Here is a 21,907-nt window from a genome sequence, read left to right as displayed (position 1 = left end):
TGGGAGGCAGAAGGAGAGTCAGGCTGCTCATCTTTTCTCTGATCCCCTGCTGAGGATAAGGCATATCACTTGCCAGCTGCTAACAAACTTTTTCCCAGAGTGCTCTTAGGCAGAAAGCCTACTGATTGCAGAGATCAGTTTCTGTCCTTAGACTGTGTGAGCGCATTACTGGCTTAAAACTATTTTTTGCAGTTGAAGCTAGTTTGGGACAGAAATGCATCGAAATGAAATATTTCATAAGAAAGTAGGGTAAACATGTATGGATTGTGGCTCATGTTTTTTGTACACAGCAATGAGAGCACACTGGAGGGCATATACCTGCATGTGGATCTTTCAATGACATATATTGATTTTTACTTACTTATTTCCATCTATGCATAATGTTTAAGTTTTAAATCATCTACATAAACACCAATTTTATCTGAAAGGGGGTTGCTGATAATTTATTCACAGCACTGTAGCAATTATTAATCCGTGTATGTGTTCAATCCTCAGCTTTTCCAACCCAAGTGATGCTCCCTGGACTTGTGCCAATTGTGGTCATATCCCTATTCAGCACTCATGCCAATCTGGCCCATGCAGGTAACCTATACTGTGCACTTTCAGCTCTAATCGGTTATAGTTTTCAGTTTACTGTAAAGCCGTCAGAAGCAAAATTACAAAACTGGCAAATAAAATCCTTTCCATTTTTTAAGACCAGTCCTAAAAAGCAGAAATCAGGAATGGGCACCAGTCAAACGCTCCCAGAGCTCAGATGTAAACAAAAGGTCAAATGCAAATGGTTAAAATCCATTGGGATTGAGAGGCTCAAGTAATTGTTAAAAGCTCAGTGGAATAATAAAGTTATTTTCAGTAGTCATCTGAAAATGCAGACTGCTTCTTCTCTCACCATTTTCAGATGACTACTGAAAATAACTTTATTGTTCCACTGAGCTTTTAACAATTACTTGAGCCTCTCAATCCCAATGGATTTTAACCATTTGCATTTGACCTTTTGTTTACATCTGAGCTCTGGGAGCGTTTGACTGGTGCCCATTCCTGATTCCTGATTTTCACCAGTCGCACTTCAGTTTGGGATGGGATACAAAGCAGAGGCTCATGAGATGATCTCCTAAGCAGGGCAGAGACATAAGGAAGAAAGCAGCTCTTCAGGTATCCTGACCCCTGGCCATTAAGGACTTAAAACGTAATCATAAGCACCTTGATTTGGGCCTAGAAACAAATAGGTTTGTACTCAGCCATGGAAACCAATGTGGACCCTTGTATTTCTTTTCATTCTGGGACTACTATTTTGCCTCACTCAGAAAACGACAGCAAACTTGAAAGGCCATTGGTGAAAGAGGCCCTGGCACGGGCAAAGCAGCTGGTCTCCTTGGCGTATCATCGCTCTAGAAGCAGGTATGAATTTCCAGGTGACGCAGGTGGCAGAGAGCATCTTTCCCTACTTGTCATGATCTCTGCTCCTGCCCCCCCCAGCTGTGCCTACACCCCAGGCCTTGTGGGGGTTTCTGGTCTTCTTTGTTCAGCCATGCCTCATTCTGTGAAATCCTAGAGGGAAAGCAGTGCTGACCAAGGGATCCCTCAGTGCCAGCGACCTGCTGAGCCTGTTCAAGCACCCCGAGGCAGAGACCAACGCGGCGGTTCATGCGGCTGAGCTGATGGACACAACAGTGGAGCTCATTCGGCAGCTTGTGTACACGCGGGAGAAGCGTTATGCCAACATGTCAGGTATGTCTTGCAACCACCACCCAGGCCGCGAAGTACCAGTCTTCACCTCCTGACCTTCTTGAGAATCTTCTCTCTCCCTTTTCTTCTGCAAGGAGTCTTAAGCGGCCATGATCTCTCCACCTTGGCAGAAGTAACTGGCTGTGCTGCTCAACTGCGGCCCATCAAGTGCTCAGACACCTGTTTGACTGAAAAGTACAGATCCATAGATGGGACATGCAACAACAGGTAATTCTGCTGACCCAGTCCTTAGGCCTGCAATCTGCAAAAGCACTGGCCATATTATTAAATGCAAAATTGCACTTTTCAAAATACCCTTTGACCCGCTACTAATTTCAAGTAACTCCTGAAGACCTTTTTAAGCCAGGAGGCCTCTTCAGTTGCTTCATTTTTTTCAGGACAAGCCTGTCTTTTTTATGACCCTTTTGTGTTGTTTTTATGACATTTTATGTTTTATTGTACTTGTAAATGTTGCTGTATATTGTTGCTGATGATTTATATGACAGGGCAGTCTATAATTTTTTTTTAATAAATAACATAAACTGTGAAGAAAGTCAGCTATATTTAGCTGCGCCTTTTTGCAACATGTCTTGCAGGTAGTAGGGAAAATCATAGAGATGATTTCACACTCCCCACTTTCTGCTGATAGTAGGATGTTCCCCCAGGGCATTTTTACAGAGTCACCTTTTCTTTTGAAAACAGAATACTGGGGATTCCTGATTTTTATTTTTTGTAATTCTTGTTTGTATGCAAATACAGAGAGAGCGATTCCAGAAAACTTTTTTTCATTCTGACGTGCTTGCATGACATTTGCTGGGAAGTTAAACAACCCTGTGTGAATACTGCTGTAAGACATGGGATACAGCAGTTGAACACAAAATCCACAGAAGACCTCCAAAGGAATCATTTTGTTTTTGATCTATAGGCCCCACATCTAGCATACACAGGGCAAACTGAGCAACTGGTAGCCAGGCTGGAATCAGCTAAATACTGCCATATGGTATAAAACAATCAAGAAAAGTAGAGGAAGAAGAATGGGGAAAGGCAGAGAAAACAATTATATCGCCAGCAGAACCCTTAACATATCTATTTTTGTTTCATAACAATTTAAAACACCAGCTGTGGGGAATTGTCCCTTTGCCAAATGGAAGCAAACAATATCTGTATATTTTACCATCTTATTAAACTACCCAACCTCAGCCCAGCCCTTCCTTTTAAAGTTGTCCTTTAACAATTTCAACCCTCCATAAAATTTCATCTTTATTTTGAACATGGCTAGTAATCTTTTATATATATTTAGTCACGTACTCGTGAGGAATCATACCCCCATAAACATCATACCATAACATAAACATCAATCATACCTCCATAAAACTAAATAGCAGTATATTGAAATAAAGGTTATATGCAGTGCTAAACCAATACTGAATGTTGTTTTTTTAATAATAAACCAAGTTTTAAAACCACACAAAAATTATCTGCTCACAAACCTCTGCCCAACACACAGTACAAACAACCCCCATGGGTGTCCTAGGCTACGAATCAATACACCACAGAAAGCTGCCCGTTTGCTGTTATTTAGGAAATCATCTGTATCAAATAAAGCGTCCCCCATGCTTCTTTAGTTTGTACAGATGAGGTAGTAAAATGTTTCCACTTGGTAAATCCTCTGGTGAGTAGGGGATATCTTGGCTGAAGTTTTCCCACTGAAACAAAAACTTGCAGATACAGAATGGGCATACCCAGGGAAAGGCTGACATCTTTTTCTCCCTAACATCTATTACTTTCAATGAGCCAGTGTCTTGGATATGGAAGACCATACAGTCCCCTGATTTCCTCATCTGCACTCTCAAGTAGTATAATTCAGGAGCCATTTTCCCTCTCCACCTTCTACTTATGTGAGCCCAATGCCACCTGCCCATTTCCTGCAGTTTATGAGATTTTATTCTCCCTTGCAGGAAGAACCCACTTTGGGGAGCAGCAAACACGGCCTACGCCCGCTGGTTGCCCGCAGACTATGAGGATGGCTTCTCTGCACCCAAAGGATGGAATCAATCCAAGACTTATAATGGCTTCTCATTGCCTTTGGTATGCGGCAGCAGGCAAGACTTGGAATCTCTTATGAATGGAGATGGCAGAGTTCACACAGGGTTAATAAGACAACTCCAAAGCTTTTCTTCTTAGCTTGCTTTAAAATAAATGTTAAGATGTTCAAAAAGCACCCTTTGATTTGCATGACATGCCAACATTACTGGGTCTTTACACAGAAATGTTGGAAAGTATCTTTGAAGACATGAAAGAGTGAGGAGCACGTCACATTTTCATAGTTTCCCATAGACAAGTTAGACACTCCATGGCAATTGCAAATTCCATGTCTCATAATATTGTCAAAAAGTATGCACTCGAAATGTAACTTTTTAGAATTTCCACAAAAAGCATGACTAGTTTGGACTGCGTTTCCACAGAAAGTAGAAAAATATACTGCATTATTCACAAACACCAACAGTGTTCATATTTGAAATGAATTGTTCTCCCAGGTGCGCCAGGTGTCCTATGAAATCCTGCATACACGGAATGAGAACATCTCACTAGACAGCTCCTACACCCACATGCTGGTGGAGTGGGGCCAGTGGATTGATCACGACATGGATCTCACCCCCCAGAGTGCCAGCACCGTTTCTTTCACGGATGGAGCAGACTGCTCCCATGGTTGCATCAACCGGAATCCGTGCTTCCCCATCCAGGTAAAGACACCGATGAACAACAAAAAACTTAGGAAGAAGAAAACTCACCGTAGTCCTCTTAATAGTAAGGACCATCACCTTTACCTTTTACCAAAATGTGAAGTAGAGCTGGTTTATATATGTCACAACCCCCATGAGAGTGTTTCAGAAGTACATGGATTCACAAATACTTTCCCCCACTGTCATATCCAGACAGGTCCACAGGGCTTGCTTATAGAGCTTTTTAAAATACAAAACCAGACGTGAAATCTGTACAATGTAATTCATTCCACGAGGTGACTTTACAGCCACGTTGAGCATGAAAGCAAAAAAAAATGAGGCCTACCATTTTGAAATTAATCCATCCATTGCTAGGTCCTTTTTTAAAAAAGCTCAGAGTGCACACTAGTTAAGATCATTTATATATGCTAATACATATGCAGAGATGCCAATTACAGTTTGCTGTCTTTCAGCAAGAAGGCAAAGTTTAGGAAATAAATAATGAAGGAATAGTTTTTAAAGGCTGGGAAGGGGAAGTAGATTTTGGGGGCTCAGATTCCCCTGGGTTGCTCTGTAGCTATGTCCCTGTCTCGGGGTGCAGTGTGGCATGGGGAGAACCACCTCTGTCTTTAGACTCTGGTTCTGTGTGGGAAGCTGTGGAGAATGTGAGCTCTCCATTCTTCCTGACTGCCTGTCAATCAGACCCAGGGCTTCTTGACCACTCTGCTTCTCCTGTGCCAGATCCCTGCTGGCGACCTCCGTCTGGGTGGGGGGACAATGAAGTGCATGCCTTTCATACGCTCTTCGCCAGCTTGTGGCAGTGGACAATCCAGCTTCCTTCAGGGGCAGCTGCAGCCCCGGGAGCAGCTGAACAGCCTCACCTCCTTTGTGGACGGCAGCATGATCTATGGCAGCACGGCTTCGCTGGCCAGGAAGCTCCGCAACTTCACCCAGGCACTGGGGCTTCTGGCCGTCAACCAGGAGTTCTCCGACGGTGGCCTTCCGCTCCTGCCCTTTGCTGAGAAGAAATCCCCAAACCCTTGTGCCTTGACGCGGGACTCCTGCCTTGCCAATGCGTCTGACGTGCCCTGCTTTGTGGCAGGTAAGAGGAAGGCTTCTCAGTATTTGAGAATACTGCTGGGATGGGGGACCTGCGGCCCTGCAGGCATGGACGGACTCCAGCTCCTAGCATATTTGTCGGTTGGCCATGCTGACGGGGGACTCATGGCACAGGCTCCCATTTCTGCTGAACAGTGTGGCCAGATGAAAAGGAAGAGAGGACTTTCATTTCTTTAACGGAGGTGATTTTTTATCACGGGCAGCCTTCTCAGCCCTGCAAGACAAGATGCCAAAATGCCCTCTTCTGGGCAGCTGTTAAAGTAATTAGAGCCCTGTTCTCCTTTGCAGTGGGTCTCCTAGCTTTGTACAGGAGTCCCCTGAATGTTTGCACAGCCTTTCAGGATTAATGGGATCTGCTTTGTCTGACTTGTGGTTTGACAAGTCCAATAGCACCACCTATAGGCTGTAGGGTTCTCCCCCTCCATAACTGACTTGTGTACTTGGTCCATATATGGGAGCTTCGTGGGTGAGTTTTCAGAGGGATGCCAGTCCTGTTGGATGCTGGGAACAAGGTGAAAAGGGACTGGGGAGATGGGTGGCTTCTACCTTGAGGTATCAGGGGAAAACATCTGGAGCCAAAATTCCATCAGTGGGACCTCCACTGATGGAAGTGAATGGTGAATGGCTACCGCCACTCAAAACATGTATGTAACATCTCTTTTTTCTCCTTTTTGCAGGCTGCTTAAAGCCTGCCAAAGGCTGTGTAACTTCTATCTCATTTACTGTGTGCATTGGTCTCTTCCTTGCCAGGAGACTCGCGGTCCAATGAACATTTAGGCATCCAAGTCCTGCACACAGTGTTCCTGAGGGAGAGCAACAGGATCGCTACCACCCTCCACCAGCTCAACCCCCAGTGGAGTGGGGAAATTCTCTATCAGGAGACTCGCAAAGTCATTGGGGCCTACCTCCAGGTGAGGGCCTCAGGCATGTCGTTGCTTAGTTCCTTCAACAGAGGGCTGGATACAGTTCCCATTGAGGGGCAGATTATACATAACATCCAGATTGCATGTATTATTATTATTATTATTATTATTATTATTATTATTAATTGAATTTATATACCGCCCTATACCCGAAGGTCTCAGGGCGGTTCACAGAACAGATTTGCTGGTTAATAGGGCCTTTCCCTTGGTCCTCATTTATATCCATTCAGCTGCCATAGAACTTCTATGGCATCACAAGTGGTCCACAGTCATCCTAAGCACATTTGCCAAGTAGAATGTTTCTGGGTAAACAGTCATAAAATCACACAGCATAACAATTTTGTATCTGTGTTTTGCAACACAGGCTAGCATGTGCACTTGATTTTTAAAAATAATTATGTCCCAGTTTCTATCCAAAATTACAATTTTTATGCATGCAGATAAATGATCGGTAAGTAAATGCAAGATGATTGATTTTCAATGCGTATGCTGAATCAGTGATCAATTCCCACTGAGTTCAGTGGATTTTAGCCTATGCTCCTATTTGTTTACTTGAAACAAAATCCTTTGAACTACTTGAAAAGTATGTGTAGATCTGCCGTGGGAAATGGCAGTCGTGTTTGGGGACTAGGAGGGTTGGGCTATAATGAGGCCCCCCTCCCTCCAACTCTATGGTTCTACAATGTAATGCACCACGGTTGATGTGATGTCAGGACATGACTAAATTTTACTAGATATTATGGGGAAGATGGAGGGGATCTAAACATGCAGCTGGTGTTTTCTACAGCAGCTTTGCATTCTGTGTCAGTTTGGCTCCGAATACGCTGCTATTGCCAATCACTCACACGCTGCTCCACCTTGCTTGCTTTGCGGAACCTGCTCTTATGTCAGATAAGAGCTGGTAATTCTGAAAACACTCAACAAGCCATGTTAATGCAGGCGGATATGTTTGCACAAGAGGCGCTCTAATCTTACCAGGCCTCTTGTGAAGAAATGCAAGAACCGCAAAACTAACACCAGGGTCAAAGTGCAGCTGGCAGTGAAATAGAAAAACTCTTTAACTTGCAGAACACTGATCTCCCTCCTGGGAGTCAAGCTCCCTTCTAGAGCGTCTGCAGTTGCTTGATGCAAGGGATGGAAAGGGGGGGGGGGAATCCCATTCAAGTGTTTTCTCTGAGGCATGGTTCAGTTTCACCAGATATGAAAGTCCCTGAGAAGAAATGCTGACATTATTGGAAATTTTGTTCTCATAAATCCAGATGGTTTTTTACAAATTCATTTTTAAAAGGTCATCAATATTATGCTATCCTAATAGGCAATGAAGCACCTGACACCAGTTTGGCTGACCCAGTGTGGTGGCACAGAATATTCACAGACATTCCAATTGTTTAGGGAACAGAGCTCACAGAATGTTTTTGCAGTCTCAGAGGAAAGGGAATGTTATTTTAGCATGTTTATCCTCACAGCCAACCTGTGATGTAATGGTTGCGGGTGGGTTACTCGTGTGTAAACTGCCTCCACTTGAGTTAGATAGTTTGCTCTACCATGTTTAGGGCTGGAGCTCGCCCTCCGTGACCTGTTAGTCACTTGCAGAATCCGTCAATGGGCGTTTCTTGAATCTCTTCCAGCATAGAAGCTGTTTGACCCCAAGTCTCCTCCTATGTTCTCTGCGCGGAACGCATCTGCGCAAGTAAGGGGAAGGCAGGGGCGTGCCAGCACTCTCTCCGCTAGTTTCGCTTGAAGGGTCTTGGAGCCCTGACACTGCCTCCTCCATCTCCCTATCCTCTCTATTGGTGTCACGCTGAAATCCTTCCCCTCTGCTGGTTCCCTCCCCGGCATCGCTCTGGTGCCCTGCCTCCGTTTCTCCCTTTGATGTCAGTTCCCTGACATGTGAGATGGATGAACATGAAAGCTATTGCCTGGGGATTAGCCACTGATGAGCTTCATGGCTGAGCCTCTTGCATGCATCCCAACACTTTTATCTATTGCACTTCAGTGGTTGAGGCCCAATGAGCAATTTCTTCCCAACAAATCTGTATCTTCCATTCTGTGAATGAGCTGCCATTTTGACTGCTTCTCTCCACTTTAGCCTGAGCACAAATGAAATAATGCTTTTTGTTGGTTGCTCCTGTTGCACATCTCCATGGTTCCCTGCTTGACTGAGATTCCTCCTCTGGCAACCATCCATCCAGTGAGTAGCAGTGGCACTGCTCAGGAAGGGACTCAAAATGGAGACACACAACCATTTTACCTCTGAATGCTCTTGTAGTATGGTAAAATTCTCTTTACCACTTGGCAGGATAATGCAGCCAGCCAGTTACCATGTGGTTACATATATGCTATAGTAAATTAGCCGTTCATAAATGGCCATCTCTAATGGAAGAGCAAGGCTCTTTTCCTCTTACCTTCTCCATGTGGTGTGCTCTCACCTTGTTTTTCAGTGTTCATATCTACTGGACTTAGCCTGGTACAAAGCAGATAGAAATAGCATCCATTGGTTTCACTAGATGCCCAATCAAGCCCATTGAACTCAAGTATATTTCTCCTTTTTATGTTTGTTCACTTGATGTAGATTATAAACTGGAGGGATTATGTCCCAAAGATCCTTGGCCCAGAAGCCACTGAGGCCTACCTTCCTCCATACTCTGGTTACGACGAGTCTGTTGACCCCCGTATCTCCAATGTCTTTGCCACAGCTGCATTTCGCTTTGCCCACGTCACCATCAATCCTTTCCTCTCCCGTCTGGATGAAAACTTTGAGGAGAATCCCAGTCACCCCAGCATATCTCTTCATCAGTCATTCTTCTCCCCATGGAGGATCATCGAGGAAGGTACAGAACTGGCAACACATGAGATGGGAGCGGGTGGAAAGGGCATGTTGTTTTTGGTGACGTCATTTATCAAGTTACACAGTGTTAGTCCCACTGAACCCAGATCTGCCCCAGAGACCAGCAAGGGTGGGAAACCTGTGGCCCTCCAGATGTTTTCTCAACTCTCATCAGCCACAGCCAGCATGGCCAGTGGTCAGGGATGGTGGGAGATGAAGTCCACCAACATCTGGAGGACCAATGGTTCCCCATTCCTCATCTAAGAACTATTGTACTCAGATTGTGCTGAGTAAATCATGTTTTTGAGTGTCTGAATTCCAGAAGTGTGGCTGCCTTATTAATCAGTTGCAGCAAAATCAACTAGAAGTTCCTGCAGTAGGACCTTAATATTTTTATTGTGGCTTGAGCCTATAGCAGACTTCATTGAATGTATGCGATAAAACAGGCCTAGGGAAGCCTGTCACAATGCGTTTGGGGGCCTTGATGGCCTCCTGGTGACAGGAATCTTGTAAGGGAGTGACAGGGCTGTCATAGGGTTACCACCTTTATTCATTCTAAAAACAGCCTGAAACAATATGTTATTTAAATAAAGTGTCTTTACTTTTTCTTTTTCTTTTTAAGTCTCTGCTGTTGTTGAGGAATTTGAGGGAATGTGAGACTGAGTGGCATCCTTTACATATGGCCAGGAATGGTCCTGTGGAGAGCAGCGAGAGAGAATTGTTTGCAGGGTTACAACATTCAGAGATGCTGGAAGGAAATGTGCGCCATTTCTGTTAGGCTTAAAAATCCCCAGGGTTTCTGCTTATAGCCATTCCACTTCCGAGTTATGTGAATATAGTCAGCTGCAGGGTTCAACCTATGGTGCTTTGCCGTGTCAGTAGAGTGCAGCTTGTTTCTGTGTCTCCCTGGGCCTTGTGGGAGGAGGCCATCTTTCAGCCATCCTGTGGCACCACCCCATATCGCCATTGCTTGTCCTAGAAACTGGGGGAAATGTAACACAGCTTCAGGGTGTAACACATGAAAAGGGACCCTGCTAAGCTGATCATCATGAATGTCTTGCCCACAAAACACCTGCATGTTGTGTCTGGTGCTGAGAAGGCTGTGCACATGGATTATTAATAACAGTGATTTTTACTGAATCATCTGCTTCAGAATGCCAAAGATTGTGTGAGAGGTTGCCCTAGAGCTTTGCCATAAAGACTGAATGCTGGTTTGTTTTCGCTGGCTTTGAAGTTCTGTCACAAACTTTAGGAGGGATCGATCCTATCCTACGTGGAGAGATCTTCACCCTTGCAAAGCTCCAGACAGCCACTCAGATGATGCCAGAGGAGCTGACAGAGAAGTTGTTTCATCCCAAGAAGGCCCTGTCCCTTGACCTGGCAGCTCTGAACCTGCAAAGAGGCCGGGACCATGGACTGCTAGGTGTGTAACACTGCTGCAGGGGTAGAGGCAGGAGAGAGAGAGAAAAAGAGAGAGAGAGAGAGAGGTCATCAGAAGCAGAGGGCACCTCCCTCTAGAACTAACACTTGATGTTCTCTTCAAATGCCATTTTCTGGTGTTCCCTGCAGGTTACAACTCCTGGAGGAGGTTCTGCGGTCTCCCAGAGGCCCACACTTTCTCTGATTTGCAGCATATCCTCAACAGCAGCTACCTGGCTCACAAGCTACTCAAGCTGTATGGGACACCTGAGAACATTGATGTCTGGATTGGGGCCATCGCAGAACCTCTCCTGCCTAGTGCCCGAGTGGGGGAACTGCTTGCCTGCTTGCTGGGAAGGCAGTTCCAGGCCCTGCGAGATGGTGACAGGTAGGGAATCTTGAAGGAATGTAGTCTTTGCAAATTCCAAGATAGAAACTTGCCTGATCTGTACCTCCCAGACTAATGTGCAGGTCAGAACTTTGTTATCTGCTTACTGTGACACTTCTCAGTTGTTTTGACACCATTGTCAGCTATAAGAGTCAAAATAAGTTAGAAATGCATGCTCAAGTGTGTATTTAACTGCAGATTTGGAGTGGGCTTTCGTTTACAAAAAGCCACAGAATAATGAGGAAATGGAATAGAAAGGATTTTTGGGTGAACACATGTGGAAGTGACATGGATCACAAACAGTCTGATTCAGTTATTCCTAGCAAATGAAAACGAAAGATGCAATCATTGAATAATGCACCCCCACCCCACATGTTCAGTGCAAATTAACAAGCACGGGGAGGGCGGTAGCCAACCATATCAGGACCACAGCAGGTAGTACCGGGTTAAAGTTCAGCCTACATAAACAGAAAATAAATAGATCCTTACCCTCAATGAACTTACAATTTAAAATCTGCAGAAGGATGAAGGGTTCTTTGTTGTTTAGTCGTTTAGTCGTGTCCGACTCTTCGTGACCCCATGGCCCAGAGCACGCCAGGCACTCCTGTCTTTCACTACCTCCCGCAGTTTGGTCAAACTCATGCTGGTAGCTTCGAGAACACTGTCCAGCCATCTTGTCCTCTGTCGTCCCCTTCTCCTTGTGCCCTCCATCTTTCCCAACATCAGGGTCTTTTCCAGGGAGTCTTCTCTTCTCATGAGGTGGCCAGAGTATTGGAGCCTCAGCTTCACAATCTGTCCTTCCAGTGAGCACTCAGGGCTGATTTCCTTAAGAATGGATAGGTTTGATCTTCTTGCAGTCGATGGGACTCTCAAGAGTCTCCTCCAGCACCATAACTCAAAAGCATCAATTCTTCAGTGATCAGCCTTCTTTACTGGGAAAACCATAGCTTTAACTATATGGGCCTTTGTTGGCAAGGTGATGTCTCTGCTTTTTAAGATGCTGTCTAGGTTTGCCATCGCCTTTCTCCCAATGAGATCTCCATCAGGCGCAAGCCTCAGGTTGGTCAGCTTTTCAAAATACAGGGACACGCTGAGAAGGACACATCAGAGAGATGCAGGTTCTTCAGCGTTGCTGTATTTTGAAAAGCTGACCAACCTGAGGCTTGCGCCTGATGGAGATGTTCAAGCGCACCTGACGGAAATGAAATTTCTGCGTCAGCAGATGGTGGAACGCAATTTCCGTCTGCAGGAGGAAGTGTTTTGCTTCATGGTGATCAACAGCCTGAATCGGACTTACAAAACGGTTGCCAGTCAGCTGGGGTCTCTCCCAGCAGCTCAGTTAACTTCGGACAGGGTCTTTGCCGTGGTTCTTTGTGAACATGACAGACTTGCCGCCCTGGAAGTCAAGGACAGGGGGAGGGAAGAACGGAGTTCTAACACCCCCACTGCTGTAGCTACTGGAGGAGACGCTGTAGCTTTGAACGTTGTCCGATGTTTCAATTGTGGACAGACTGGGCATCTTCAGCGGTACTGCAAGAAGCCACGTCAGAACAAAGGAGCCAAGGGAAGCTCCACGAAGTCTGAGGCGTCAGGCAGAAGTCATGCCAAGTCACAGGCGAAGCCTGCAAAGGCTTTGATGTCCCTAAAAGCCATACCACAAGTGGGGAATTCCTTCGTTTTAGACATGGGAGCGACAGTTCACATGACCCATCGTAGGGATTTGTTTTCGTCGTTTAAGAAGCAAAGCTTCGTTGTACAACAAGCCAACGGTCAAGAGCTGGAAGCCACCGGAATTGGGACTGTGTATCTTAAAAGTCTGAACTTGACTATAAACAATGTTTATTTGGTTCCAGAGTTGAAGTACAATCTGCTCAGCGTTTCGCAGATTGCCAAGAAGGGACTAAAACTGTCCTATGATGAGATCTACAAAGATGGAGAGTTGTATCTTTCTGCCAAAGAGAAAGATGGACTGTATTTGTTGACTTTTGATCAAAGTGATTACATGGAATGTAATTCTTGTGATTCTAACATGATTTCTTTTGCAGGTGTAGCCAAGAAGAACGCCAAGAAGGTCACCTCAAGGGTCGACAGGGCATTTCAGCAGGTGTATGCTGATGTGATTGGTCCTTTAGCACCATCTAGAGGCAATGCAAAGTATTACCTAATATGTGTTGATTCTTTCACAGGTTTTGTCTGGATTTATCTTTTGGAGAGACCGAAAGAAGCCTTAGAAAGGTTTAAAGAGTTTTGTGACAAGGTTAAAAATATGCATGATGCTGACATAGATTGTCTTTGCACAGATGAGAAGCCAATTTTTCTCTTACAGGATTTCCAGAGGTTCCTGAAGAAGAAAGGGATAAGACACAAAATTGCAGCTTCCGAAGAAGCTTGGAACAGATGTGTCTGTGTTAGAGTGAACAAAGAATTGCAAAAGGGAATGCATGCGCAATTGCTTAGTTCACATCTGCCACATGAGTACTGGGCTGAGTCGCTAACGTCATATTGTTACACGTGGTTGAGAAAGGTTTCAAAAGACTTGGGATGTTCTCCTTTTGAGAAACTGTTCCATAGAAAACCTTCTGTTGCCCATTTCAAGGTTTTTGGGTCTCATGTGAGGACAGAAGCTCCGGGTGGAGTAAAGAATGCCAGAGGCATTTTTGTGGGTTATGAAAAGGGTCTCTACAGAGTAATTTTGTCTGAATCTGGTAAGGTGATTCTCACAAAATTGCTAGAGAGTGCTCCTGAACAGGAGAGAGTGATTGTTCACACATTTCCCACAGGAGATGATGATGATTCTGATGATGATGATGATGAGTTTGATCTTATTGAGTTCAGTAGTACTGATGATGACAGCGATAGCTCAGACAGCTCAGTTGTCACAGTCATTGAGAGGAAAGCTCACATAATGACTAGACCCTCAGAAGAGGAAGATGAACCACTGATTAAGCTTAGTACTGGTTCTTCAGAGAGTTCAGAGGCTGAACCAGAAAGCAAGGGAGAGCAGCACCTCTTACGTAGGTCTGAGAGAGCAACGAAGGGTGTACCACCCAAGAGGTATTCAAAAGAGTTTGCCAACCAAGCTATTGCATGTGTTGCTGTTGTAAACGACCAAGGTCAAATTGAAGCTGTGTCTGAGTCAGAGACAAAGGCACAACAGAGAGTTGCTAACCAAGGTAATGCAGAAGCACTCATTCCTTGGAAGTCACACAACCAGAGAGGTACATTGGTAAAACCAGTGGCGGGTAGTTCCAAGAGTGGAACTGAAACAACAGGGGAGTGTTATACATATAACAACTGTTTGTTTTCTTCTCTGGATGACGCTTTGCTCGCAGCACGCATTGATGCTTTAGGGGGAGTATGTTATTCTAAAGCAGCAATGCTGCAGCAAGCAAAGGCTCCAGCAGCTCAGTCAGCTGCTTGTGGCTGCAAAGCCAGACAGGATGTATGTGACTGTTGCCATGGAAACAAAGGGGCAGTCCATTCTGTACTGAGCACCGGATGTTAGCTCAGTGTGTGTGTCATATGACCTGTACAGGATGTACATGGGTGGAGTTTGGAGTTTCTCTCTGTTTGTGGAAGAGAGCAGACATGTTTTCTCTGTACTGAAGTGAAAGACAGGAATAAAAGCAATGTAGGTACATTTCTGTCTGAGTCTGATTCCCCTCCCTGGGGAAATGCAGGGAGCAGGGAGGAGGAGAAGCAGTTGGTGTGTTTTTCTCACAGCCTGAGGAAAATCGCCGGAACGGACCTCGTGTGTTTTTCCTGCCGGGAGTCGCCGGAGGGAGGTCGAAAGAATTCAGCCGGTGCCTGGAGAGATAGGCACATACCTCTGACCGAGCCTGAAGATCTCATTAATTTCGTGACTGCTGTCACCATCTGCAGTGATCATGGAGCCCAAGAAAGTAAAATCTCTCACTGCCTCCATTTCTTCCCCTTCTATTTGCCAGGAGGTGATGGGACCAGTGGCCATGATCTTCGTTTTTTTTGATGTTGAGCTTCAGACCATATTTTGCGCTCTCCTCTTTCACCCTTATTAAAAGGTTCTTTAATTCCAATTCCGCCTCACTTTCTGCCATCAAGGTTGTGTCATCTGCATATCTGAGGTTGTTGATATTTCTTCCGGCAATCTTAATTCCAGTTTGGGATTCATCCAGTCCAGCCTTTCGCATGATGAATTCTGCATATAAGTTAAATAAGCAGGGAGACAATATACAGCCTTGTCGTACTCCTTTCCCAATTTTGAACCAATCAGTTGTTCCATATCCAGTTCTAACTGTAGCTTCTTGTCCCACATAGAGATTTCTCAGGAGACAGATGAGGTGATCAGGCACTCCCATTTCTTTAAGAACTTGCCATAGTGTGTTGTGGTCGACACAGTCAAATGCTTTTGTGTAGTCAATGAAGCAGAAGTAGACATTTTTCTGGAACTCTCTAGCTTTCTCCATAATCCAGTGCATGTTTGCAATTTGGTCCCTGGTTCCTCTGCCCCTTCGAAATCCAGCTTGCACTTCTGGGAGTTCTCAGTCCACATACTGCTTAAGCCTGCCTTGTAGGATTTTAAGCATAACCTTGCTAGCGTGTGAAATGAGCGCAATTGTGCGGTAGTTGGAGCATTCTTTGGCACTGCCCTTCTTTGGGATTGGGATGTAGACTAATCTTCTCCAATCCTCTGGCCACTGCTGAGTTTTCCAAACTTGCTGGCATATTGAGTGTAGCACCTTAACAGCATCATCTTTTAAAATTTTAAATAGTTCAGCTGGAATATCATCACTTCCATGGGCCTTGTTATTAGCAGTGTTTTTCTACCTTTTCCTTATTCCTGGCACCTAGTTTTCTAAGTGTAGTGGGATGATTATTCAGCTGTATGAACACCCTCACAGTCTTCAATGGTACAGCCAAGCCCGAAGCACAGCTCTTTAGCCCCCTCTGTGAGAAGTACAAAACTAGACTGGAAATTGTGAGAGGTGTGGGATATATGCTTGGAGTTAATGGGTTTGTTGCTGGACTGGTTTGCTGCCTGGTCCTGGCAGACCATTCCACAAATAGGGTTCACTGTGGCATTAACACCATCTACACAATCCACATGACTGACTTCTTGATTTCAAACTTGGGGCAGGGTGCAGGGTGAGGGAAAGATTCCTTCCTTCCTATACATTTCCTTATCTTCTGGCTACATTCAATAGCACGAAGCACTGCAGGAAATAAATGAATTCAGCCAGATAAGGTATTCATGAACAGGCTTTTTGCCTCTCTCCCTCTTTTCTTTTGCAGGTTCTGGTGGGAGAATGAAGGAGTGTTCACCCCTCACCAGAGAGAAGAGCTAGCAAAGGTGACTTTGTTCCGGATCCTCTGCGACAACACCCACCTCCACCACCTCCCTGCAGACGTCTTCTCAACCAGTCACTTCCCAAGTGACTTTGTGTCTTGCAAGAGCTCCCAGATTCCAAGAGTGGACCTGGCCGTATGGAGGGAAGATTCAGCAGGTAGAACCTGGAGTGCCCACAACACAGAACACAGTTCACAGAGGGTTTGAAAGCCTGTTCTCAGCCACCTTCAGGAGTCTCAGGGATGGGAGGAGGGTGTATAACTTTTATATATACCAGTATATTGCATGCTTTCCTTTATGTAAATTGCTGTAGGATTTTTTTTTCGGAAGGGTGGTACTCACCATGTTGTTACAATAAGTGCCACACTTTTAACATTTCAAAAAAAAATGTGCCAGTATTGCATACACTTGAGTACCCCCAGAAAAAAGTGCTGATAATAAATATAAATTTATTACAGTTAGTACCTTTATAATAAAGCTAGTAATAAATTTGTAATACATCTGCCACAGCCCAGACATTTGTCACTGTCCCTGTGTAAACAGTAACTTGGAAAAGCTGGGTTTTGAAAAATTGTTAATTTCACACAAAGGCAGTCATTATCTGTTGCGTTCTGTGTGTTCACAACCAACTATGCACACACTGCCCTGCCCTATCCAGAAAAAGTTCTCTCTTTGTTTCCCTTCTCCTCCCCTCCTGCAATATTCACTCATTCCCATTTGGGAACATGGAACGTTAAGAGGCCTGCATCTGGGAATTGGTTCCAGTGCAGTGCAGCTTTCAAACTGGTGCATTTCCTAGGAAGTCCTTCTGCTGTGTTCTTCTTCTCTCTCCACAGACACACCTTGTGGGCCGGTGCCTCTGGTTGAAGGAGCCCACTACGTCCAGTGTAAAGCCTCGGTGTTCTTTGAGTGTTGGCCTGGCTACATTCGGGAGGGTCCTTCCTCTATAACCTGCAATGTTGAGGACAGAGAGTGGAGCACTGTGTTGCCTGTTTGCCGAGGTAAGACCGACCACAATAAGTATGTATGTATGTATGTATGTCCTGCTTTCTTTTTTTAAAACAATGACGCCACCCCTCTTCAGCCTCACTCCTTGCCACTTTTTACCTCATGCCCCTTTCCCACTTTTATTTACAGCTTTGCTATCCCCTTCCCACCTAGATGTGTGACATACATTGCAGGCAGATTTCTTGTCAAGTCTGTATGGATACACTTGTAAGACTTGGCCTTACAAGTATATCCATACACATGCTTGGCTTGCGCCTCTGACGCTTGTGTGTTGCAGTGGTGGTCACGGAAACTGCTGTCCAATTCCTCCAGATCACACTGCTATTCACGCCCAGGTCAAGAGACCCAATGCCTTGTTGCATTTAAGAGGCCCTCTAGCAATGCTTTTAAAAAGTGTAATGTTCTATTATTATTAGCCAATTATGTGAAACTTGAACTTTAGTATTTTGTGTGTGCTTAGAGGCCCCCTAGTAATCTGAGGCCCTAAACAGTGGCTTACTTAGTTTGTGTGTCAATCCAGCACTGCAACTGTGAAAAGGAGCATCTCCACCCCCATTGTTCAGCCCGGACACTAAGGTCCAGCTCCAAGGGCCTTCAGGCGGTTCCCTCACTGTGAGAAGTGAGGTTACAGGGAACCAGGAAGAGGGCTTTCTCAGTAGTGGTGCCCACCCTGTGGAACGCCCTCCCATCAGATGTCAAGGAAATAAAGAACTATCTGACTTTAGACATCTGAAGGCAACCCTGTTTAGGGAAGTTTTTAGTGTTTGATGTTTTATCATATTTTTAATAATCTGTTGGGAGCCACACAATAAATTATTATTATTATTATTATTATTATTATTATTATTATTATTATGCACAGAAGTCTATCTTTGATGAGAGTCCCAAATAAGGAGGTTCCAGAGATGCTAGTCCTATGTCAGGAAATCAGGAACTTTGGACATTTTCTTCCCATGAGTTTCATTATCTTCATTGATGCTGCAGGGACTGCTCTAAGCATTTCCTTTCTTTCTCTTTGCCCCCCCCCCCTTGTCACTTTAGACATTGATGAATGTGAGCACAGCCAAGAGAATCCCTGCCCCTCTCTGCAGATTTGCGTGAACATACCTGGGAGCTTCAAATGTGCCTGTCAGGGCTCCTTGATTCCGTCTCAGGATGGCACCACCTGCATTGGTAGGTTGGGTCGAGGGACCAGGCTGTGAGGAAACCGGAAGGTCTAGCAAAGCCCTTGACCTCATTTCCTCACTGGGAGAAGCCAATTGGAAGGGTTTGGGAGATGTCTGCATCCTTATTCAAGCTGCGTTTCTCCCTTATCTCATTGCTTTGATCGCTCAGAGCAATCTTATACTTGGAACTAAAAGAGTCATTCCTGGAGTCTTCCTCCATCATAGGGGTGGTAAACTGTAGGCCTGGGGGGGGGCCCCAGCTTCTCTTTCTAGCCCTCAAGACTCTCCCCACACCACACGTCTCCCCTTGAACGCTGATAATGCCTTTTGCTTGTCTGAAGGATAGAAAGGTATGCATTAGTGTGTTCAGAAACAGGGGATTTTTTACTTTTGTTGCTCTGCCCACTTTTAAGAAGCTTAGATGGGGCTGCTGGATCAGACCAATGTCCCACCTAGTGCAGCATCCTGTTCTCACAGTTTCCTTTGGGAAACCCACAAGCAGGACCTGAGCCCAAGAGCATCTCCTCTCCTGCGATTTCCAGAACTGGCATTTAGAAGCATTCCTGCCTCCAACTGCGGAGGCCCAGCAGAGCCATCATGGCGCCAATAGCCCTCTCTCTTCCATGAATTTGTCTAATCTTCTTTTAAATCCATCTAGGTTGGTGACTACCGTTGCCTCCTGTGGGGAGTAGTTTAACTATGTGCTGCATGAATTAAGTACTTTTATCTTTCTCAAATCTTCCAACCTTCAGCCTCATTGGATGCCCATGAGTTCTAGTGTTATCCACTCTCTTCATGGCATGCATAATTCTATAAACTTCCGTCGTGTCGCCTCTTGCTCACCTTTCCTCTAAACTAAAAAGTCCCAAACGCTGCAACCTTTCCTCACAAGGGGAGTCGCCCCATCCCCTTGGTCCTTTTGGTTGCCCTTTTCTGAACCTCTTTCAACTCTATAATATCCTTTTTGAGGCGAGGTGACCAGAACCATACAGTTTTCCAAAGGCACCACAGGTTTTGCAAGGCACGTGAGATCTGCCCTAAAAGCGCTGCTGTTTTCTGTCCTAGGGGGCCAAGGAGTCACTGTTACTTCATTGGCTGCAGCTGCAGCTATTGTGGCCGGAGCTATTTCTCTCATCGCTGTAGCTGTGGCACTGCATAGAAGGTATGGCTGAATTACACCTCTGGAAATGTTTTCTTCCTTTAAAAAAATGTATGTAGTCGCATTGGCCCACTTAGAGGAAAAAAGCCAAAGTGAAGTAATAGATTCAGTAGGACCAACTTGGTAATTTTTGGTTGGCCCTGTGAAGGTTTCTTGTGGCCTTTGGGTTTCTTGTCTTTTCAATTCTCTGCTCACGTAACTTTTCCAAGTGACACAAATGGACGTCTGGCCTCTTCTGCTGTTTCAGGAAAGCATGAGGGGTTTGTGCTTCCTCTCTCCATGTGCTGGGGATGTATATTCTCCCTAGTTTAGATGAATCCTTCTTGAAGGCCAGGGAAGAGGATGGGAAAGTCATTGAATATTGCTGCAGCTTGCATGTACTTACATCCAATATTATTCTTGTTTTTCTCCATGCATGTCAGTGGAACTAAATTCCTAGTTACAGAAGTGTGTTTATATAGTGCAACCTGAGGTACAAAGCTATATGTCTGGTTGCCATCTGATTGCCACATCTATCCTCCCCACACACACTTTGGTCACTTTTACTTAAAGAGGAGGGTTTTAAAAATCCCTGCTGCATCTCATTGGCTGTCTCCTGCAAAGAGGTAGGGAACCAGAGCACAATATAATCCACATCATGTGTCCTCAGATGTTTCTGGAGAGACACATGGAGATATAGGCTGACTTCTGTGTGGAACAACACCTGTATGTTTCTCCTAATATGGAGATGTTCACTCCTAAGAGCAAGAGTGGAGTAAAGCAGCTGTGTGTGGAAATCCTTTGAATGGAACCTCAGAAAAACAAGTATTAAGACACATCACAGCTCATTCTTCACACATTTAAGTTGTGAAATGCAGAGTGGCTCACTATACAACTACAGCTATCCGGAGGTGGGGACTCCTATTGACATTTGCTGTTTATTTGGGGGGGGGGTTACTATTTACAAAGAGCTTTACCACTGCAAAATGTTTTAGCTCTGTAGATTTTGGATTAACTGCAAGTGTTCTCTTCTGAAATGCAGGGTTGCACTGCAGCTATAGACTTGTTTGCCCCACCAAGTCAGTGGTGGGGCCCCTGTGGCTCTCCAAACATTGCCAAGCTGCAACTCCCATCACCCCTGACCATTAGTTATGCTGGTTGGGGCTGCTATGGGTTGGAAATCCAACACCTAGTGCCTTGCCTTAATAGCACAACTATGAAACGTACTGTTATGATTCTTAGTTTCCCCTTTGAAACATTAAGGGCCAAGCCCAACAGCCTATACCACCTTCAGCCCAGAGTGTGTTGTCCCATGCCTTCGCCTCTGTGTGCATTAGTGACGCCCACATCTATTATCTCTCCATGCCAGCACTTACAGCAGGGGCAGGAAAGCTGTGATCCAACTCCCAAGAGCCCTAGCCAGCAGCCTGGAATGATGGGAGCTGGACTCCAGCAGCATCCCAAGGGCAACAGAGTCTGCACCTCTGACTCACAAGTGTGTCTTTCCTCCTTTGGTAAAGATCTCTTCTTTCACAACAACTTCCTGCAGACTGAGCTGTTCCAAATGTGCAGCTGATTCAAGAACTGAAGATGGCCCCTGTTCTCTAGCCTCCAGCCCCATGTTGCTTGAAGAGCCTGCCCTGCCCCTTAAGCACTCATGACCATTTGTTTTGCTCTTTGCTTCCTAGGTGTTTCAGGAGCAAGGAGGAGGCCTCCCTTTCTAGAGATAGTCGCTGTCCCCAGGATTGTTCCAAAGAAGGCCAGAATCCTGACTCAAGTTAGCTCTCCCCAAGTTCTCTTCCAGGCCTTGCATCTCAGGAACCCAAACCACTGTGGCTCTGAATTAGTATTATTTCCAAGTTTAAAGATTTCTCAAATCATTCTTGCCCAATAATTTCTAGAGAATGCCCCTCCTCCCCATCTTTCTAGAGAGTTGCAAAGAAGATTTGACCACTGAAGATTGGTCAAAGGGACTTTGCTGGGTGGTCTGGGCACAGCCCGTGGCGTGATTGGAGGAGGGGAAGGCAGGTAGCCCTCTCGGACTGGGCCTAGGGAGAAGCCTATACTGGCAACACTTGATGATCCCTGCTCTAGTCTGCCTCTGAAGCACCACTCCAACTCTTAGGATTCTAACATAGCCTTTCA

At 45.3% G+C, this 21,907-nt stretch overlaps 1 protein-coding gene across 3 annotated transcripts; it reads left to right on the top strand.

The window, feature by feature from the left end:
• The first annotated feature begins 500 nt into the window (after positions 1 to 500).
• On the top strand, positions 501 to 21,834 carry LOC307222759 (eosinophil peroxidase-like). 3 transcript variants are annotated; one of them, XM_079988222.1, is made up of 17 exons: positions 501 to 582; positions 1,305 to 1,398; positions 1,553 to 1,728; positions 1,821 to 1,953; positions 3,684 to 3,813; positions 4,263 to 4,469; positions 5,190 to 5,550; positions 6,318 to 6,478; positions 9,063 to 9,321; positions 10,570 to 10,740; positions 10,887 to 11,124; positions 16,396 to 16,607; positions 17,287 to 17,451; positions 18,500 to 18,631; positions 19,690 to 19,786; positions 21,451 to 21,559; positions 21,603 to 21,834. In XM_079988222.1, the coding sequence occupies exons 1-16, from the start codon at positions 513 to 515 to the stop codon at positions 21,542 to 21,544; spliced, it is 2,700 nt and encodes an 899-aa protein (XP_079844348.1). In that variant the 5' UTR covers positions 501 to 512; the 3' UTR covers positions 21,545 to 21,559; positions 21,603 to 21,834. The 3 variants fall into 3 exon arrangements, with proteins under 3 accessions (XP_079844348.1, XP_079844347.1, XP_079844349.1); XM_079988221.1 differs by having other exon boundaries at positions 21,451 to 21,834; XM_079988223.1 differs by lacking the exon at positions 10,570 to 10,740 and having other exon boundaries at positions 21,451 to 21,834.
• The last annotated feature ends 73 nt before the right edge of the window (positions 21,835 to 21,907 follow it).

Source organism: Podarcis cretensis, assembly GCF_951804945.1.
Source record: "Podarcis cretensis genome assembly, chromosome: 1".
Lineage (NCBI taxonomy): Eukaryota > Metazoa > Chordata > Lepidosauria > Squamata > Lacertidae > Podarcis > Podarcis cretensis.
The sequence above is the reverse complement of the archived record's forward strand: the minus strand, read 5'-3'. Positions and strand labels throughout refer to the sequence as shown.

Coding starts and splice junctions, on each gene's coding strand:
- LOC307222759 (XM_079988222.1), top strand. CDS start 513: ATGCTCCCTGGACTTGTGCCAATTGTGGTCATATCCCTATTCAGCACT. Junction 5,551..6,317: donor CGTGCCCTGCTTTGTGGCAG/GTAAGAGGAAGG, acceptor CTTCCTTGCCAG/GAGACTCGCGGTCCAATGAA. Junction 6,479..9,062: donor TCATTGGGGCCTACCTCCAG/GTGAGGGCCTCA, acceptor CACTTGATGTAG/ATTATAAACTGGAGGGATTA.